At 35.3% G+C, this 20,970-nt stretch overlaps 2 protein-coding genes across 2 annotated transcripts in view; one reads left to right on the top strand and one right to left on the bottom strand.

The window, feature by feature from the left end:
• Positions 1-15,842, top strand: part of Lrrtm3 (leucine rich repeat transmembrane neuronal 3) — a 155,358-nt gene extending 139,516 nt beyond the window's left edge. The window contains exon 3 of the mRNA XM_042696521.1: positions 14,751-15,842. Coding sequence (XP_042552455.1) covers positions 14,751-14,960 — 210 coding nt within the window. The 3' untranslated portion in view covers positions 14,961-15,842. The remainder of the gene's footprint in view (positions 1-14,750) is intronic.
• The window catches only part of Ctnna3 (catenin alpha 3), a 1,268,549-nt gene that overhangs the window by 870,091 nt on the left and 377,488 nt on the right, over positions 1-20,970 (bottom strand). The gene's annotated exons all lie outside the window — the stretch shown is intronic.

A 20,970-nucleotide genomic window follows, 5' to 3' on the forward strand; every position in this document is an offset into this window, starting at 1 on the left:
TATAAATATAAACTACAAGAAACAGTCTTGTCTCTTGCCAATCTTTCTGAAAGAATTTTCAGAACATTATTAATATGAAAGCCTAAACAAGACCTGAGAGGTCTATGTTCTTTCTCTATTGAATTTATAGTCTAGAGAAATAATGTTAACATCAGTATTACAGCAGCAATATATAAATAACACCAAAATGTTGAGCACATAAATGGTATATAAAATTTCAGTGCAATGGAAGATTTTTTTTCCCTTTACTCTCATTGCATCCAATACATACTAATGCCTACCTAGGAAAATGGTATCTTACAACTGCTGGTTTGTGAAACTAGTGAATTGGTTTTCTTCATTCGGAGTCCCTAAGGTAGCAAATAATAGATCAATGGATATAGATATAAATGAAAGTTTGTGTGGATGCGTGAGTAAATAGCATTCTTTCATGTTTATATGCACATATATTTATATGTGCATATTTATATGCACAATCCAGAAGAAATTCACAGTAGGAGCTCATCTTCACAGAATCAAATTTGTCATAGGGGTTTTCTTGAAGGAATTGTCACTTCTTCTAAAATAATAGCAGGATTTTAATGCAGAGTGACCTATGTAGATTGTCATCTCATTTAGTGGTGGAGAAATAATTTTATTAAAAATCTATCAATTTAATAATAAAGTTGAGAAACTCTATGCTCTTCACTAAGTAATTATATCATTTGACAGCCTGTTAGGTGTTTGAGACCAAGTCTTCCACATTTCTTGCCTAGGCTAGCTCCCAATTTCTAAGCTCAAGCTTTATTCCTGCTTCAGCCTTCTGAGCATGTGGGACCACTGGTGTTATATTACAGTGTTTGTAGGATCTCAGACATTATTATTCTATTTAATTGATGCTGGCTGTTTAACTAGTAGCTAGCTTCTAGCTACTACTACTAGCTACTAGAAGTAATCGGTAATTCTTCAGTACTCCTGAAGTCCTGCTTTCTAAAGCCTAGACAAGACTAAGAACTGCTCACGGAAATTAGGATGTCAAAGCCCTGCCAAACAGAACAAGCTCTCTCGATAGGATTTGTCAGAAATTTGGAGTTTATTTTATGAAGATTTCTCAGGCTACCATAAGCTAAAAAAAAAAAAGGAAGGATAGAGCCAGTTGGAAAGTTAATGGGGTATCAAAAGTCATGACAGACTATCAAATATAAATGCCATCAATCAGGGAAACAGCATACAGAGCCTCTCTATGAGACCAAAAATGCCCTATCAGCCATTAGCATGCAGAAATTTCTCCCACTTATTTCCAAACCAGCACCACTGGCTGTTGGTTTTGTAGTTTCTGATATAACTGATTATTGTCATTCTTATGGACATATACAAACTGAAGCTTAAAAGCATCAACTGCTGCATCATTATTATAAAACTCTTGAGGAGATGAATGTATCTACATCTTGCATGAAGGGGGAAAATGGAAAAGAATGTTTTCACACTGCACCTCATTGCACAGCAGTGTGAAGACACCAGTTTAGAAACACAGCACCAAGATAAGCAGAGTTTGGGGGCCATCGTCTCAATTTGGGCCTCATCACTTTACCTGGCAACAGTGCCAATTTAGCAGGCACCGGGCTGTGCAGAAAAATTTGCATGTAAATGAGCACAGTTTGGGGCATTTTGCTTTGCTTCAGTAAGAGAAAAACACCACTTTTCCCTGGCACTACAAAAATAAAACAGAGGTTAACACTGACGGGTCCAGGGCAGAGTCCATTACTGGGAGAGCTAATTTGGCAGGTGCGTCAAACTCCTGGAGATCATGAGCAGTTCCAGGAAACACTGAAGAGATTGATAAATGTAGATGTAGAAAGTCCTGGTGAGTAAAACGTAGACATAGCATTCTGAAATTTACAGAAGAAAATGACTAAATTATGATTATTTTGTAATTAGCCTTCATTTTAAAAGTTTTATATACTTTAACATATAACTGATACATTCTATAAATAAAATCTGAGAAATTAAAACATTCTAAGATAGTCAACTATTACAAACATAAATTGTGATCATTATATAGGTTTTCATTTTTAATAAATATGCTGCTGCTAAAGGGGAAGAACCACTTTCCATAATAAATATATTCAAATAATTTTTAAATAGTTCATACTGAAAGAAGCTTTAACACGATTAAAATAAAAATAAAGAAGGAGGTCTAGGGGGTATCTCGGTAGTAGAGCGCTTGCCTTGCATACATGAGGCCCTGGGTTTGATTCCTCAGCACCACATAAGAAAAAGCTGGTCATATGTACATACTTTTTCATCTTTTCTACTTGTCCCAGACATACACTAGTTATTGCAAATAAAGGAAACTATGGGACCTATGTTTCTTTGAGCTTGATTTACTTCACTTAATTAAGATGAAGTTAAGCAAAATAAACCCCAAGATAGGGACACAAGTGTTTTTTTCTTGTTTGCTATTGTTTCTAACGTATTTATAAGGTACCGCATGATTTTTTTGTTGCTTTGTATGTCCTCCCCACTGTATAACCCCTGTTTTCACTGTATTTGATGTCGGTATAATTTAGGGAGGGGAAGGTAAAAAACAAAATGTTTAAATAGGGATAAAGGTTGACCCACTGTAACAATGAGACACTAGGTTGAAGAACGAACTTTACAATTTAGGTGGTGGTTTGGGGGGGAGGAGTGTAGTTGTGGAGGTGGGAGGGAAGGGACGGTAGGGGAAAAACAAAGGAGGAGGCAACAATGCTTGATAAGAAATGTACTCATTACCCTGCTCGTGCAACTGTAACCCCTCTGTACAGTATTTTCACAATAGAAACATTTTTTAAAAAAAGAAATAAAAAGCTGGAAGTGGAGCTCAAGTGGTAGAGCGCTAGCCTTGAGCTGAACAGCTGAGGGACAGCGCCCAGGCCCACAGTTCAAGCCCCACGACCAACCAAAAAGAAAAAAAAAAAAAAAAGAAATGTACTCATAGTATTTTCACAATAAAAACATATTAAAAAATAAATAAATAAAAAGCTGGAAGTAGAGTTCAAGTGGTAGAGTGTTAGCCTTGAGCTGAACAGCTGAGGGACAGGGCCCAGGCTCAGAGTTCGTGCCCTATAACTGACAATAAATAAATAAATAGGAAAAAATAAAGGCCCTCAAACACACATAATACAGTTTACTGTGTCTCCTTACTAGTGTAGATCTTTCATCACTGTGACTTCCACCTCAAATATACTCAGGTTTCCCTGGATTATAATGTAATTAGACTTTCACATAGTATCTCTATCATAATGTTTCTGTAAAGTTGAGTCATCTTAGAAGTTTTTAGTTTCTCCACGGTCTAAATTAACACCCTTCCTTCATTTATTCAATTATTTTTTAACTACAGTTAAGAAATAATGTGAAAAATGGATATAAAAAAAAGAAATAATGTGCAACAGTTTAAAGCATAGAAAAACAGCAATAGATCTTTTACCCAAGAAGGTTATGGTCTAATATAAGATTAAACATATGTAGTGATAAAGATGGCAGAAGACATATGTATATATATATATATATATACACATATACATACACATACACAAACACTATAAAAACAGATCTGAGAAACACACACAAACACTATAAAAACAGATCTGAGAAAACATTTGCAATGATTCAAAGAAAGAGTGTGAAAATCGGTGAGTGAATGACTGAGACATGGAAAGATGCCTATAGGAGAAAGGAGGAACTCTATTCCTGTATCCAGTTTTCTGCCTTCCATTTACTAGACATGCATCAAAATGTCTGTACTCCAGGCAGACACAATGAGTACAAGGGCTTGGAGCATCCCCCAGTAGTTAGCACATTGGGCCCAGGGAAGACAGTCTGCAAAACTTCACTGAAGAAATGAATGAAGTGGCTGATGAATAAGTATTCTTATTTCATCTTTATAGACCCTGTCATAAAATTTTAAGAAAACAATGCATATGGCTAATTCCTATTTATGATTGTGGCAAAATTGAAATAGAGACACCATGTTTTCTAAGGCACAAAGCAGTCACATCATTAAAATATTTAAATTGATTTTTTGTTGTTGTTGCAAAGATGAAGAGATCTCATTTTATAAGACTCTGGATTACTTAGAGGAAGTGAGGGCACTACTTAGATACAAATTTGCAAAGACACACGGAGAGCTACTAAAATCTGGGACTATTTTTTAACTCTAAATATAATTTGTTACAAAGAAAACTAAGACCTTTCAAATAGAACTCTTAATTTACTTTTCTCACTTTATGATTTCACTCTGCAGGAGTGAACTATAATGTACCCTTCACACAAACGGTACTAGAAGAATTATTGCACTCCTGTACTTTGTTTTCTTTGACATTATTCTAAAATTACACACACTTGAAATATTTTCCAATTGGCATTGAGTTCATGCTTTATTATCCTATACTTGTAATCTCAGAGTAGCAATTACCACTTTAGTTGGTAACATAGCTCTTTCAAAAAAATGTGAGTCCTAAGGCCTGAATTGCATCTAAGAATTATAAAATATTTTAAAGAATTTCAAATCCAAGCTTTTCAAATTTTTATAGATAGCTTCAGAAATTCAAGCTATTACTTGACTACTTCTTAAATATGTTTTTAATACAACTTGCTAGTAGACCCAAGACAACTGAAATTAATGATTGAGCAGTCTGCTGTACTTACCCCAATTAACTATTAAAATGCTAAAATTTTCCAGAAGAGAGAAGACTCACCAAGAAAATATGTCAGTTTCAAATGAAAATATATTTTCTGTGGGAGAATCTATAAAAATGAATACTGAATCAGTTCTTAGCGACATTACTTCCAAATTAAAAAGAGATTACTATTTCATTTTGAAGCCACAGAGGATACATGATATAGTAAGAATCAGTCAGAGGAACACACATGTATATATGCATACATATCTATACATATATGAACATATCCTATACAGAGTATACTACACCTTGATTCTACCTACCTTCCCTTTACTTTCATGCATTATTAGAACGTCTCCTTAACTGGCCTATGATTTTGCCAGAGAGTAGAAATTGTACCTTATTTCTGTTTGCTTTCCACTTCCACAGTCCTGCTTTGTCCTCTAGCAACTATCTAGAGATGTTTCACATGCAGAAAGAAATTTAGACAAGCTTGCTTTTATATGAAACAAACAAAATCAAACCATAGTTGCAAGTTTTATACCTTTCTATGCATTTTCTTTAAAATTATTTTTTAAATATAAAAGTTAATCTGAGTGGGAAATGTCTACCAACTTCCCAATCAACATATTTTCTCCAAATTGCCCCTAAGTGTCCCCTGAACAATCTCATTTGTGTGTGTGTATGTGAGTGTAATTAAGGTTTTTGTCTCAATCTCAAGTATTCTCCAGATTGTACATTTCTCTTTATGTCTTGTATTTCTCAGTGGTAATTTATTAATAAGACAACCATCCAGTTTTTAAGCTTTCACCATCTATTCACATCATGAACCCTGCTAAATTATATTTCTTCCCTGAGGACTCACTGCACAAAGCAGCAATATAAAATTATCGTGCAAACCAGGTGCCACTGGCTCACACCTGTAATCCTAGCTACAAAAGAGGCTGAGATCTGAGGATCACTGTTCAAAGCCAGCCTGGGCAAGGAAAGTTGGTGAGACTCTTTATCTCCTAAAAAACTGGAAGTGACACTGTGGCTCAAATGGTAGAGTGCTTGCCTTGAGCTGAAGGGCTGAAGGATAGTGCCTAGGCCCAGAGTTCAAGTCCCACGACCGACTAAAAAAACTGTGGCATAGGACCCAAATATTGGAATAGGTATATAAGCAGTATCAGTCACATTACATTATGTTCACTTCTCTCGGCTCCAAGACCAGTGTGAAAATAGGCAGTAAAATGAAATGCTTAAGAAGTCAGGCAATCGCTTCTGTAACTTCAGAATGAGTGTAGACTAAATTTTTTAAACTGAGTCGTAGTTTTCTCAGCTGCAAAATGGGGATCATTTTACGTACCTCAGAGCAGAAAGTCATAGAAGGCTCAAGACAGGTGACTCAAGTCAGGACGTAGCATGGTCGCACTCAGTCAATGCCAGTGATAGTAAGGAGGAGGATGTGTGAGAGGTATGTCCAGACAGGTATCAACCAAAAGCTAAACAAATGCCAACAGCTGCTGGGGAGGTGGGGCGAGAAAAAAGACGCTACTGCAGAAATCCTAGTGAAAGTGAACTAAGATAGGACGGCCATTGACACGGAGCCTGAGACCTGAGCTGTGGTGTGAGCACCACTTGTGGTATTTCTCCTTAGACAGTACTTACATTGCGTCCATGGCCTGGACCCTTACCAGTAGTAGTAGATTAGTAGTTAAATTTTCAAGCTGGGAAGTTAGTCAGTAAGAAAGCTGCTTTAATCAGGAGTCTCAATATTATTCAAATAATGCCTAAAAAGGAGTTTGGGGGGGATTTTTGGTGCCAGTCTGGGGCTTGAACTCAAGGCCTGAGCGCTATCCTTGAGCTTCTTTTGCTAAAGCCTAGCACTCTACCACTTGAGCCACAGCACCACTTCCTACCCATTTTTAGTAGTTTTACTGGAGATAAAGTTTCATGGACTTTGTTGCCTGAGCTGGCTTTGAACTAGGCTCCTCAGATCTCAGCCTCCTCAGTAACTAAAGCTACCTGGCTGGAGCTTTCATTTTTATCATAAAAAAATTAATATCCTACATGCGAAACTCATGTTTAGTACAACTAAAGCAAATGTGACTAACTAATCCTTAAACATACATCAGTTGCACCTACCCCAGCAAAACCTTAGGCTGGTGAAGAATATTAGAATGCAAATGAAATAAAAAGTAGAGGCAGCAAAAGGAAATAAAGCAATCACCTACTGTGTTTTCAAGTAATTAAAAAATTGAAGTTAAGAACTTCACAATAATGTCATGATACATTATACATACAAGTGTATATATAAAGTACAGTAGGTAGGGGCTAAGAAAGTGGCTTAGTGGTAGAGTGCTTGCCTAGTAGTCATGAGGCCCTGGGTTCAATTGCTCGGTACCACATCAACAAAAAATAATAATAAAATTATATTTTTTAAAATATAGTATGCAAAGAAATTAATTTTCTCAGAAAAAAAGTGTATTTCAAATTCCATATCTTTCCAACAACAAAAACTAATATTGCTTCAGGCATGGCCTTCCTTCTCCCCCGCCCCCTAAAAAAAAACAGGGTAGGACAAAGAAACCATTTTCTATTATATATGTATCACTTATATCTGGTTAAATACAACTATGGTTCATTTTTCCCTGGAAGTGAACTTTTAAATGCCTAGTACCTTTGCATTGCTACAGATTAAGAAGACTATTCTTCAATCACTAAGGTGAACCCGGGTAATAACCCTTTAAGCCACAATAGTAACAGCAGAGATAGAACAAGCAGGAACAAGTTGTTGATGTCCAGAAAATAAGTGACAAGTTGTGGGACTTTGGGAACAAGACACAAGGACATGTCACAGTGGATTGGCAAAGCTGTCTAATCTAGTACATGCTCCTAGAACGAGATTGGACCCCTGGGATGAAGAGACATTAGGAGTCAGAGGCCATGAAAAGCACCATTTCAGACAAGGTTAGGGACAAATAAAAGAGTGTTTTTCGTCAACTGGAAAAATATTGTAATGTCACTTTCTTATTTTGTATTCTAAAAGTAGAAATCAACTCTATTGAAAACACATTACCTCTAATAGATGAAAAGACAAAGATTATATCCCTCTGAATTAAAACAAAAAATGGAGATAAAATATGTCTTGAGAGTAATGGGGCTGTACCTCAGAAAAAGCACTCCTTCATGAAGCAAGTCTGGTTTTTTGTTTTTGTTTTCCACTATTTGCAGATAATAAAATGCAAAAATCCTAGAATATCATCCTTTTCACAACTTAGGGATATGGAATATTGTATAGGGAACATTTGGACTTATAAAAGTGAAAGATCTCCCTTGTGAAATATGTATATTATGCTTATTATTAGTAGAAGAATTTATATTTTCTAAAATATACTCAAAAATATACTCTGAAATAACACCAAACTATCTTTTTGCTTTAGAGAGGGAAAGACAGGCATTTTATTATTCTCGCCCAAAATATACTGTCATTTTCTGTTTTTCAGAGTATGTTCTTCTTAAAATAATTCTTCCTACCACAGAAGAGATGCTTAAGTAACTTCTAACCAGCTGGTTAGAAAATGTGAAATACATGTGCATTCTCATCTATGCACACAGATATTTGTGCAAGCATACAATGAATATAAAGTTAAAAGGATTGGTATTGATCACAAGTTGGAAACATTTTTAAATATTTTCCTTTATAATCAAAAGCTTAAATACATGAACATGGGAAAGATGATCATTGATAAGTAATTTTTATATATCTATAATTTTAGGCACATACCACTGATTTTGAGTTCATTACTAGAAAATTATTGCCAAGACAAATGTCACTAATGTCAAGACAGTCCTGGTTTCACAGAACTGAAACTTTCCCTAAGGAAAATTTTTCTAATTTGTCAGCTACTATTTTTCATCATTAGGATAGCATATACCGTGACTCCTCAGCTCAGATTCTATATGAAAAGCCTTTCTGGAAGTAAGTTTTCATACACCTGAATCTCCTTTAAAATATACCTTAAGAATAATTACCTCCACCAGGTGTGTGGTACATACTTGTTAGTCCCAATGACTCAGGAGGCTGAGATCAGCATGACTAAGTTTCAAGGTCTGCCTGGACAAAAACTAGAAAGAGGCCTTCAAGGAAAAAAAAAAATCTGGAATCACAAGACTGTCATCCCAGCTACATGAAAGGGACAGGGAGAATCATGGCTCAAGTCTAGACCCCAACAAAACCTTGTCTGGAAAAAAATAACTACAAGGATTGGGGGGGCATGACTTAAGCAGTAAAGCCTAGCAAGGGCCTCAATTCAAACACCAATACCACCAAAAATAATCACTATCTCACCTAGAAAATAATGTGGCCTAAGAAATGAAAGAAAACTTCAAATAATTTAATAAGAATTTTTCATGTAAATGAAAGAAACTATTCTCTGTCAGAGAGGAAGAATAGATAACTAAGGATTCTTTTTTTATTTTTTATTTTTTGTCAGTGTGGGGCTTGAGCCTGGGTGCTGTCCCTCAGCTCTTCAGCTCAAGACAAACACTCTACCACATGAACTACAGCACCATTTCCAACTAAGGTTTCTTTAAAAGAAGAATTCTATGGATATTCTAGCAAAAGGTCTAGGGAAGCAGTGGCCTTATTAAATTTAAATCTTCTACTACCTTCGTTGAACCATTCTAGGTAGCAAAGTCTACGGTTTATTTTCTCTACTAACCAACTGATTACTATTCCAAACTGGAACAGTAAATAGTAGAACAGGACAGAAACAGGACAGGACAGTCTGTGGCAGGTGTATATTAACAGAATCAGCTAAAAATGAAGAAAGTGAAGCATCAAGGATGACAATGGGAGAAGTTAGAGTAGAAAGGGAAGAAGGGAGAGGGAGAAGAAAGAAGGGAGAGGGGAGAGAAGGAGAGGGAGGGAGGAGGAGCATGTTAATCTGCAAAAGCAAGAAGGAAAAACAAAGACAAAGGTCACTTGACACTTGATGGAAGCATTGTGGATGCTGCATTTGCTGCACTTGGTGACAGCTGGGATTTACATGGACCAGCATCTGAGCCACACAGTGTTTGTTTAATACCAGCTGGTATCCTCAGCATCCCCACTCAGCCATCAGTCACTGGTGGCCCAAGGATATTTTCTTCCAACATAATAATAATTAAAAAAAAGATTGCTGAACTCACAGTAGTATCGCAAGCCTCAATATCAAGTGTTACACCTGATGTGAAGAATCACATATGCAGCTTAATATTCAAATATTTTAGGCAGCTTATTTATAATATGAATAACTGTCCTTCTATTCCGAGTCTTTTTTTTTAATAACAGAGCTATCACAAATTGTCATATGTACTGTTCCCAAACAGCTGACTACAATGTGAAAAGAATAGATAAGCTCCCTTTCTGGTAAAAAAACTATATCCCGCTTCTTAAGGGCTAGCACGTGGTATAATATCGCTTGAGGAGTATGCGACATACTATACAATGGAACTTTTTTTAATTTTTCGATGTCAATATGTAGTACTCTGCCTTAAGAAAGTGCTCCACACACATTGTAATGTTGATATAGAGGAAGAAAAGTCACAGAAATAAAATATACAATACTTTTGTGAGGAAGACTTGCTCCAAAAACAGTTAACATAATTAGATGCAAAAAAATCCTCCCCAAACCAATTCAGAAAATGAATATGTTATACATGTTATTATATATATTATATTATATATAGTATGGTATATTTTATTCTAGTTAAGATTCATTGTATTTGTGTAAAGAGTTATAAGAAATATAATGCAAGGCTTTAAATCATACCCAGTATCTGCATTCATGCTAGAATTTGTATTACATAGTATTGGTATTTGCTAAGCAACAGTCTTCTACTAAAAGTGCCATCTCAATAAACACTAAACCAAATCTTTTAAATCTGAGTCAAATTTATGCCCATATTATTAATTTTAATATAACAATCATATTTAAAGTAAATATTTGGGGAGCTTTTATTTACTGAAAACGGTAGGAACAACATATACTTTAAAAGAAAGTCACTGACTTTATACCTGCTTGCCTAAACCACTTGATCCATTCACTAACATTTAGACTATACATATGGTCTAGCATCATAGTAATTTACAAATTTTATCCACTTTATTGGTCACTAATAAACAAACATGTCATGCATATGTTAAAAATAAATTCAATTAAGAGATTAGGAAAAAATTACTTAAATTTAACCAATATTTTATGTAAAAATATTTTACCATTCTAACAAAATTCTCAGCACAAAATTTTCATAATTAAAGATTTACCAGAATTCAATTAGAAAAAATATGTTAAGAAAAATATGCATATACGTACCATATTATGTGTCTATCTATAGGTATGTATGTTTACATTTATCTTGTCCAAACAATACAAATACATAATAGTTTCCAAAATCAATGAATCACTAAAATGAGTTTATCATGCTCAATTTAACTGACTTTGAAATTGTAACTAATTGACCATTAGACTGTACATATGGGTATATATGAATGAATTATGTACATACAGATCTCTATATGTTTGTAAATATGTGTGCATACTGTAAGTGCATATTCTATTCTATTTTCAAAATAAGTTAATGAAAAAATATCTATCAAAACATATGGTTAGCTGTTAAATGTTCCTTGCTTAACTATATATGTCATTTTCTTCAGACTAAGATGTCACCAACTGTAAGCACACTCTATCATTTGCAGGAAAGCATCTGCACTCCTTAGAACAATGATCCCACTTTCAGAAGTATTAAATATGAAAAAAATACCTTGACATTGGCACTGTAGAATCATGGGTTAAGTGGTTCAAAATAAGACATATCAAAATAAGAAGAAACTCCTAAAGGCATTTACAACAGACAAAAAGTGCTAACTACATAGTTGATACTGTTCCAATTAGGACTTGCACTCGGGAATCCCACAGTCCCTATTACATCAAGTGGAAATTTGTAAGCAAATGTGTACAAACATGCATGGAATAGGTGAGTTAGGTAATATTCTTTTTCATAAATTTTGTCCACAGAAATCACACACTATTCACAGTAGAGTTGATTGCAAGTCAAACGAGACTGACTCCACTTATGTGAGCTATGTTTCTATGGCAAATTAAAACAAGTGTAGAAAATTCCATAGATAGACATATGACCCATAACATATTACAAAGCACGGCTTTCCCAGAAGCTACTATAAAATTCATGTACCCAGTAACTGCTCTATTTTTTTTCACTCCCACAACTTCAATATAATTCATGCTGCACAGTTACTTTTACATAATAGCATGCTTTAGTTGTCTGAGTTCTGTCATCTGTCTCTTATTTATCTTAAAGAACTCCTATTTATTTCAAATGGGAGAATGCTATTCTACTGTTAAGCGTTTCTTCATGATCTTTAAATGGTCTTGGCCATTTTTTAAAGCATATGATATATTTTGTGCATATATCAGCTAACTTAATTCTCCCTGTGTTTTAAATGCACATAAATAGGAAGGATTAGTCAGCAATTCCATTTGATGAGCTGGATTACACTTCTGCATCCAAAGACTAAGTCCTACATATTTGATATGTTGAAATATTCATTTTGTAAACAAATAATCTCCATAGAATAAATTCAAAAATTTTTTGAGGGGGGAAGATTGGCAATACTAGGTGGGGTTTGAACTGAGAGTCTAAAAATTGCTAGCTAGGTAGGCACTCAACCACTCAAACAACTCCACCAGATATTTTTTATGCTTGTTAATTTTAGATAGTGTCTTGCTTTGTGCCCAAGCTGTCTTGAACCATAATTCTCCTATAAGTGCTTCACTGAGTAGCTGTGTTGAGAGGCATGCACAACTATACCCAGTCATTCATTGATGTGGATTCTTATGAAATTTTTGCCTAGGCTGGATTTAACCCCCACCTCTCAAGTAGCGAGGATTAAAGGTTTGAGCCACCAAATTTTGTTAGAAGTTAACTTTTTAACTGAAGGAGAAAACAAGAAACGATCTTCTTAACCAATTTTTACTGAAGGAGAAATAAATGTCTATAAAAAGGCAGCAATGGAAAAAGAGGCAGAGAAGGGTGTGGTCATAGAAAGGAAAGGAATAAAAAGCTAAAGAATCAATTAATAAAAGAATAAGACCTAAGACATTCTATTTTCCTTGATTTGATCTCAGCTGAGATCAGAAAGCAAAAAGAGACTTATTTTCATGTACTTATATGTGTGTGAGGGTGTAAATAGAGAGATTTCATTCTTCTCAATCAACAAGAATGATAATAATTTTCATTCAAGGAATTATAGCAACATGAATTTGTCATTAGGATACTGCATCAGTCCATTTTGGTTCAGGATTCTGGAGATGAATGTGAGGGGTATGTGTGTTGTATGTGTGTGTGTGTTTGTCTGTTTCTCTGTCTGCATGTATATATGTGTCATCTGATCTCTCTATAAACAAGGTTTCCACGCTGGAGACCTTCCAACTCTCTTGTTTAACATTCATCATCTCCCACAAACCTCACCTTCAAACACCCCAGCCAGATGAAACATCCACATTCTCTGTATATCAAGGTGAAAATTGAACTGCAGCACTTGAAACTTTGGAAGACCTTAAAACCCTATCTAGCAGATTTTTAACCAAAATTAGACCTAAAAGCTCCTGAGATCTACCTTCTCTTGAATATTTTTTTTATCTCATTAAGAAAAAAATATGGTATCCCGGCACTGGTAGCTCATGCCTATAATCCTAACTACTCAGGAAGCTGAGATCTGAGAACCATAGTTCAAAGCCAGCCCAGGCAGGAAAGTCTGTGAGACTCTTATTTCTAATTAATTACCAAAAATGTCAGAAGTAGAGCTATGGCTCAAGTGGTAGAATACTAGCCTCGTGCACAAAAAACTCAAAGACAGAGCCCAAGCAGTAAGTTCAAGCCCCAGGATGACACACACACAAAAAAAAGGAAATTATTTCTAGGCTCTGACATCTGATTTCATCTAAGACCACTTGTTGTCTCTAATATGAACATCTCCTTTCTGTTCCCAAAGGTCGTGCTAGCTTTGTTCTTCACATCTTTAAATCTTGCTTCTTTCATTCCCAAGGAAGTCCTTTCCTCTCCTGTATCACCAGTTCCTTCAAAGTAGAATCATCCTTGTATGCTATGTGGGCGTTCATAGAAACCATCCACCTTCAGGAGTCCTCTATACTCTCAATCTTGGATACATAGGCCAAACCACTGACATTCATGTCTTGAGGAATTTTCATGGTAAAATATTAACAGGTTATGGATAACAATCACCAGATTGACATGACTAGACAATGTTCTTCTGAAACAGTTCTCAAAGCGAGATGTGAGGATTAATAGCAGTAGCATCCAATGAGAACTCACAAGATATACAAATTCCCTACCCCAGACATTCTGAAGCAGAAACTTTAAGGACAAGAGGATGGGACAGGTGGTTGAAGAACAGAAAGGTGATTTTCATGCAAGCCCAAGTTTGAAAAAAAGTTCTTTTATTATATTTATGATGGTATAGGTTGCCAAATAATATTTTTTTAGTTCAAAAGCACAATTTTACTCTAGTTGAGAAAGGCAATTTCCTACATTTTTCAATGAATGAAGTTTTAACATTTTTTAATACTTCTACTATGATTTATCTGAAAGGCTTAGGTAGGAATTGAATGGCTTCAGTTAGGCTTTAAATCTGCCAGATTGAGCCTATATCACACCAGAAGCCTATAATCTTTAGCTACTCAAGAGGCTGAGCTCTAAGAATCCCAGTTGGAAGCCAGCCAGCCTGGCTGAGACTCCAAATTAATCAGCAAAAGCAGGAACTGGATCTATGCCTCAAATGGTAATGCACTGGTCTTGAGTGAAAAAAGCCAAGACACAGCGCAAGGTCCTGAGTTCAAGTCCCCATACCAGCACAAAAACAAAAACAAACAACAACAACAAAACCCTGTAGCACTGAACTACCTATGAGGGATATCATCCCGGTAGCATAGGGACAACAGATAGAAGTTAGTCAAGTCAGACCCCACAGTTTCCAAGTCTTTCCTTCAGAGTTGTCTGTCTTTTTATAACTGACTTTTCTCATGTCATTTTTTTTCCCAGATACCTTTATCAATGAATGTGTCAACCTTTCTGGCATACGACCAGCCCACAATAAGTTACTGTGGGGTACATCATGAACTTCTCTCTCATAAGTCCTTTGAAACGAATGCACAGGAAGATACGATGGAAACACACCTAGAGACTGAGCTGGACCTGAGCACAATCACAACAGCTGGCCGAATCAGTGACCATAAACAGCAACTGGCTTAACTGAGCTAATTGGTAGCCAGGGGTTGCTACCAAACTTTGTAACCTCAAGGACAAAATGAGGAAGATTTGTTTATTGTGACTCAAAAAAAAAAACAAACCACAGTCCCCTGTCCAAATAAACAAAAACCCAAGATTGATTCATGAAATAAAGAAGACATGAATTGTTTCAAGTCTACACTTTGTAATTAGCTAAGTTGTGCAGTATTTTTTGACTTAAACAAGTATGACCCTGAAAAAAAAAAAAGGAAAAGAACCATTTTTTTCAAAACTCATCTTGCCTACATGTAAAAACTGTACAGAGCTAATGTATTTTTCATATGGTAAAGTTTCAATTCTAGAAACAACTGGTATGTACAGTAACATAATTTAATTACATTTCACTTTACAAACCTTACACCTTTCAGTTTCTAAAATTTTAAATTAACAAAATTTTATTTCTTGTGTTATTCAGAGTTACTCCGTTTTGTAGGGATTGTTTTGTTACTGCATTTGTGCCCTGAATCCTTGATTCTCAAATTCTGTGCTGTGCCAAACATGCACGATTTTTATCATGCTTATTGCATAGAAAATTTATCTACTTGTTCCAGAAATAATACATTAACCAAAAGGGATTTAATTGTTCAGATTTGTAAGAGGTTCTTCAATTGCATAGACAGGTTGGTTTTTTTCTTATAAATGAAGAGAGAAATCAAAGAATTTTTTTAACAGTTCTCAGACTTAACTGTTGCCTTGAATTACAGCCTAGTTTCTAAGCAGTGAAATGTAATGATAAAAAGGGATATTTTAACAAAACATTTCCGAACCAATGACTCATTGTTTCTTTCTTTTTAAGTAAGCATTGTTAAGGTGGGGGCAGGGGGAGTATGGACAAAACATCAGTGGAAACAAAGGCCGTAACCACAGCAACAGACTTTGATACACTTAAAAGATGAATCTAGCAGTGACAAGAGAAAACTTTTTTTTTTTTTACATCTCATTATTTTCAGACCAAGGTGGGAGGACAGAGCATAATAATTGTACAGTACCAATTTTTCTCCTAATTAACCCAAAGTGGTTTACCTAAAAATAACCATCAGCGAGTGCAAAATGTGCCCCGTTTTTAAGACAACTTTCCATTTAGAACTGTGAGACTATATTTGGGGAACATCTCAAAGGAAAAAATATGCAAGTTCTCTCATTGTATGTGACACCAATTCTCTCCTAAGGGAGAACTCTGGGCATCTATAGCTCATTCAATATAGCTGTGAGCCAGAGTGGAAGCAGAACATTATCACTCAAGTAGACTGACAACATCCTCACCATGTTCCAAATAGTTTATGCTGCTCCTCATCATGGGTTCATCTAAAAATTATCTGAGAAATAAATGAGAGTCATTGGAGACCAACCCAGATCATCTATTGATTCTGTGATTGTATTGTTAATTCCAATGTGACTTTTTAGAGGCTGAAAAAAATCATCTTGGCTTTGATGTTTTCCTAAGAGTTACTATCTGACTATACTATTAGGTTATCTATGGTAATCACACATTCCATTTTTAATTACTTTTTAAGGTAAAGCTTTAAGTTTCTATTACTTTTACACCAGAACTGCTTTATGTCACTATTTTATATTCATGACATCAAAAATAGGTTGAGAATATGCCAATTTAATGGTCAAACACAACAAAAAAACAAAGTATTATTAAAAACCGTTAAACAATTTTCTCTCTTCCAAAGATATTATATCTGCTAAAATCTAGTTTTATACAGGTTTTATCATAGAAAATTTAAAAGTAAATTCAAGAAGAAGGAAATTAAAAATTATAAAACAAACTTTTACTGAAAATACACGAAGTCTAAAAGAAAAATAGGATGCAAAATGTCAGAAGCAGCAAACTATGATGTAATTAAATATCAAACACAGTACTTGTTTCAAATATTCAGCATCCTAAATTTTGTAACATATTTTGCATAAATTATTTGTTATTCAAATTTTTGTCATTTTAAGTCTAATTTTAATCCTTATTTTTCCAGTGTTTTACTTCTTTGTAATGTATTATTTTGGGTATTTTTAGTCCCCAACACTGAGATTTAGTTTAACAAAAAACAATTCGGAGCTAGAAACTTATTCTTTGTGGGTCTGAAATTGAATGTAAATTTCTATTTCTTATGTAAACCAAAATATCATTTGCAACATTTTTCATTAGAAGTTGTCCTTGCAAAGATCCAAAGGATGGATTAATTTGTGTAAATAAGTATGCTAAACTTTTTTCCAGGTACTCTCAAAAAAGATGATGTTTAGAAATTTTAAAAATCTAATGAGCCTTACAACTGTATGCCCTTGATTTTCTGATGCAAACTCCTTTTTAAAAAAAAAAATATTTTAAGTTCATCTAAATAGAAGCAATCACCTTGGAACTGTAGCTCTGAGCCTCCTCGTTCCTAAGCTACCAGAAGTGGCAAATGTCTTCAGAACTTGGGGATTTTTTTTTGTATGTGAAATTAAATCAAAAAGGGTCTTTAACAAGAAAAAAAAAAAAGAGGCTGGGTTATTTGCTTTTTTTTTTCCTGCCACATCAGGGACAGGGAGAGGGAAGATGGTGGTGGTGGTGAAAATTAGTTAGGACAGATGGTATCTAGAATCTTTTGTCACACACAGCAATTTATATTAATTTGTGTCTAAATTTATTTCTCACCCCTTTCAGCACTGGGTAATAATCTGTTTCCTCTCTCTAGCTACCTATCCCCCTCACGTCCATCTTCCTGTCATTTACCTATTTAAACACTGGAAAAACTATTTACCTCCAGTTGAAAAATGGTTACATAACAGCAGCAGTTGGAGCAACCAATAAAGTCATGTAGTATTTCGAGGTTTACAAGCCACATAAATTATCTCATTTTCCTTCATGAACAATCCTGTGAAGACATATTTACTTCTAAGAAATTCAGTCCTTACCCAAGAACACAGAACTAATAACGTGTGCAGTTAAGCCATTCTCAAAATTCAGAGGCTTTCAATCTTCCCAGTATACTAAAAGCCTTCTCTCTCTTCTTAAAGCCAGGGAACTTTCAGAAACAATGGATAAAATAAAAACTGGAGATCATTTGACATGTTGTTTAGTAATCTTTACTCAGTTCTTCCTGTTGGTATAATATATGAGCTAAGGGAATTCTTTTTGGTGTGATGTGCTGGGCTCTCATATTAAAATTATTTGTTTAAAAGTATAGCAAGTCACATATTTCTTAACATACAAGATTATTTGTAAACATGCAGATAGTTACTACCAAGATATGGATGGAGGTAGACCCCAAGATACAAAACAAAACAAAAAACCAAGAAGCACAAGCAAAGAAAACCAAGACTGACTTAACTGAGATTGTGTGTATGACTATAACAAAAAGATTTATAAGGCAAATTGAACACATGTTCAACTGAACATATGTTTAATTAGGAAGACTTTATAATCATTTTTTTCCTAGTACTTAGAATTGAACTCAGGGCATGCACTTGCTGCTAGGCACTAGCTGTTTTATGGTTAGTTACTTCTGAGATACTGTCCTGTTTTTTGCCTGGGATGCCTGATCTGTGAACCTCCTGTTTGCATAGTTAGAATAAGAGGTATGAATCCTTGCACCCCGTCACTGGTTGTGATGGAGTTTCTCCAAGGAAAATTTGGCTTCTCTGGAATAGAGATGCCCTGATCTCTGCCTCTCAAGTAGTTTAAAAGGTACAGGCTTGAACTATAGCATTCAGCAATAATCTACTTTGTTTTAATTTTCTGTCTTAGCAACATTTTGATCCAACGTTTTTTGCTTTGTGTTGGTTTGGCGGCTTGAACTCAAGAATTCATCCTTTTGGTCAGCTTTCTTGTTCACAGTTGATACTCTACCACTTGGACCATTTCTCTAGCTTAGCATTTTGCCAGTTCATTGGAGATGGAGTCTTGAAGACTTTTCTGCCCAGGTTGGCTTTAAATCCTGATCCTCCAGGTCTCAGCCTTCAAGTAGACAGAATTACAGATGTGAGCCACCAGTGCTCATTCACAATTTTTAAATGTCATAATAGAAAATAATTTTCTCTATTCTTCTTAGAAAAAGGAAAGCTAACATCCTAACTGATGCATAGATGTTAAAACCTATGTTAGCATGTACATATTTTAATTATCAGTTTGCTTTTGTCAAGTCTCTTTCCCTGTTCTGTTCTGAATGTTCTAGAAAACCATAAAACCATACAGATTTGTACTATGAAATATATTTTAGGAAGCAAAGAAAACTTACCCAAATTTAACACTCAAGGAAAACAAAATAACCTAATTTGAACTCAGATTGGTCTGATTCCATAAACTGCCTAGAAATAGCAAGATAGTTTTTGCAAATATACTTACTAAAATAAACCACTGTTTATGAGAGTAAAAATATATTTGTTTTTGACTACTTCTGATTAGAAGACAGATATCATCTCTCAAACTAAGCGTTCAAAATAATTAAAGAACTGCAAGTAGAGAAACAGACACCCGACGTGAACTGTTGCTAAACTGGAAGAAAGAAAACTGGATGTTCAGAGCACATGGCGGCCATGTGAAAGAAGTAATGAGACTGGCAGATGCTTGGGCTCAGGCAAGAAAGTGGATATAATCATATCTTAAAGTTCTTAACAGTTTCTCATGCTTGGTAGCAGTATAGCAATCTCACGTAAAGAAGACATAGTTTTGGAAAAAAGAATTCAGATGACCTGATCGTATAGTGAAAGCTCCAATTATTTTCATGACCTTATTAACTCACTGCAGCTCTCTCCAGATACACTCAGGGGGAGGGCAGCCACCATCAACAATTAAGCTTCACTTACCTACAGGAAGAACAAAAATCAAAAACAAACAAACAAAAACTTAACCCAGGCTCATGCTCACGCCTGTTACCCTAGATACTCAGGAGGCTGAGATCTGAGGATCACAGTTTGAAGCCAGCCTGGCCAGGAAAGTCTGTGAGATTCTTATCTCCAATTAAGCACACACACACACAAAAGCTAGCAGTGGACCTGTGGTTCAAGTGTTAGAGGGCAGAAAAAGTCTGTAAGATTCATCTCCAATAAACTACTCAGAAAAAGCCCGAAGTGGCACTGTGGCTCAAGAGGTAGAGCACTAGCTTGAGCACAAAGAAGCTCAGGAACTGCACCCAGTTCAAGCCTCAGGACTGGCAAAAAAAAAGAACAGAAAAGAAAAGAAATCTGTAGTTGATTACCTTCATATTAAGGGTACCCATGTTAAAGCAGAGAAGTGTCTTCGCTATCTAAGATTTAGAGAACTCCTGAGTTCTTCCACCTCTCTTACATGTTTAAGGATTTGGTTTCTATAGTATTTTTCTACTTGAAAAGCTGAATGAAAATTTTTTTAGTCTAACATTTATTATTATTATCTTTAAGTAGCTTACAAAGAAGTTTCCATTCTACAAAACAGTATACGAATACAAAGTGTCTGACAACATTGTCAGTAAGTCAAATAGTATTTCAAATGCACCGAGACTCTGTGATAAAAGATATCCTTGCAGTAAATCCTACTTTCTAACTGAGACATCACCACGTTATCTTTAGCCAATTGATTTCTGTGTGCCTTGCATTGTTGAATGCAGCATGTTCAAACTGACTGGCTTTGAAGGTACCACAGGTCAGTGTTGGCCTCAGAGTACCTAAAACAAAGGGCTGATTCTAGGGTTTGAGTTGGTCTAGTTTCAGTCGGTACTACTTAACTGAATATATCTGGATTCGTGTGAAAAATAGGATTAAGACAACTGGGTTTTTTAATATTGTTTTCAATTTTTGCCACCAATCATATCCTCAAATGTAGTACTAAGTCGCTGAGATGCCTCCAAATCCCCTGGGAAAACACAGGCTGTAAGTGATCAAGGTCTCTTAAATAAGGCACAAAATATGCATTGCTAACGAATTACTCAGGTGAGTCTGACAGAAGCTTAGCTTAGAAAAACACAGCTGAATAGAGGAATGCAAAATATAGGGCAACTGTACATAAAATGCTCAA

The sequence above is a fragment of the Dipodomys spectabilis genome, unplaced genomic scaffold (assembly GCF_019054845.1).
Source record: "Dipodomys spectabilis isolate Male_0828 unplaced genomic scaffold, ASM1905484v1 ptg000207l, whole genome shotgun sequence".
NCBI classification, from domain to species: Eukaryota; Metazoa; Chordata; class Mammalia; order Rodentia; family Heteromyidae; genus Dipodomys; species Dipodomys spectabilis.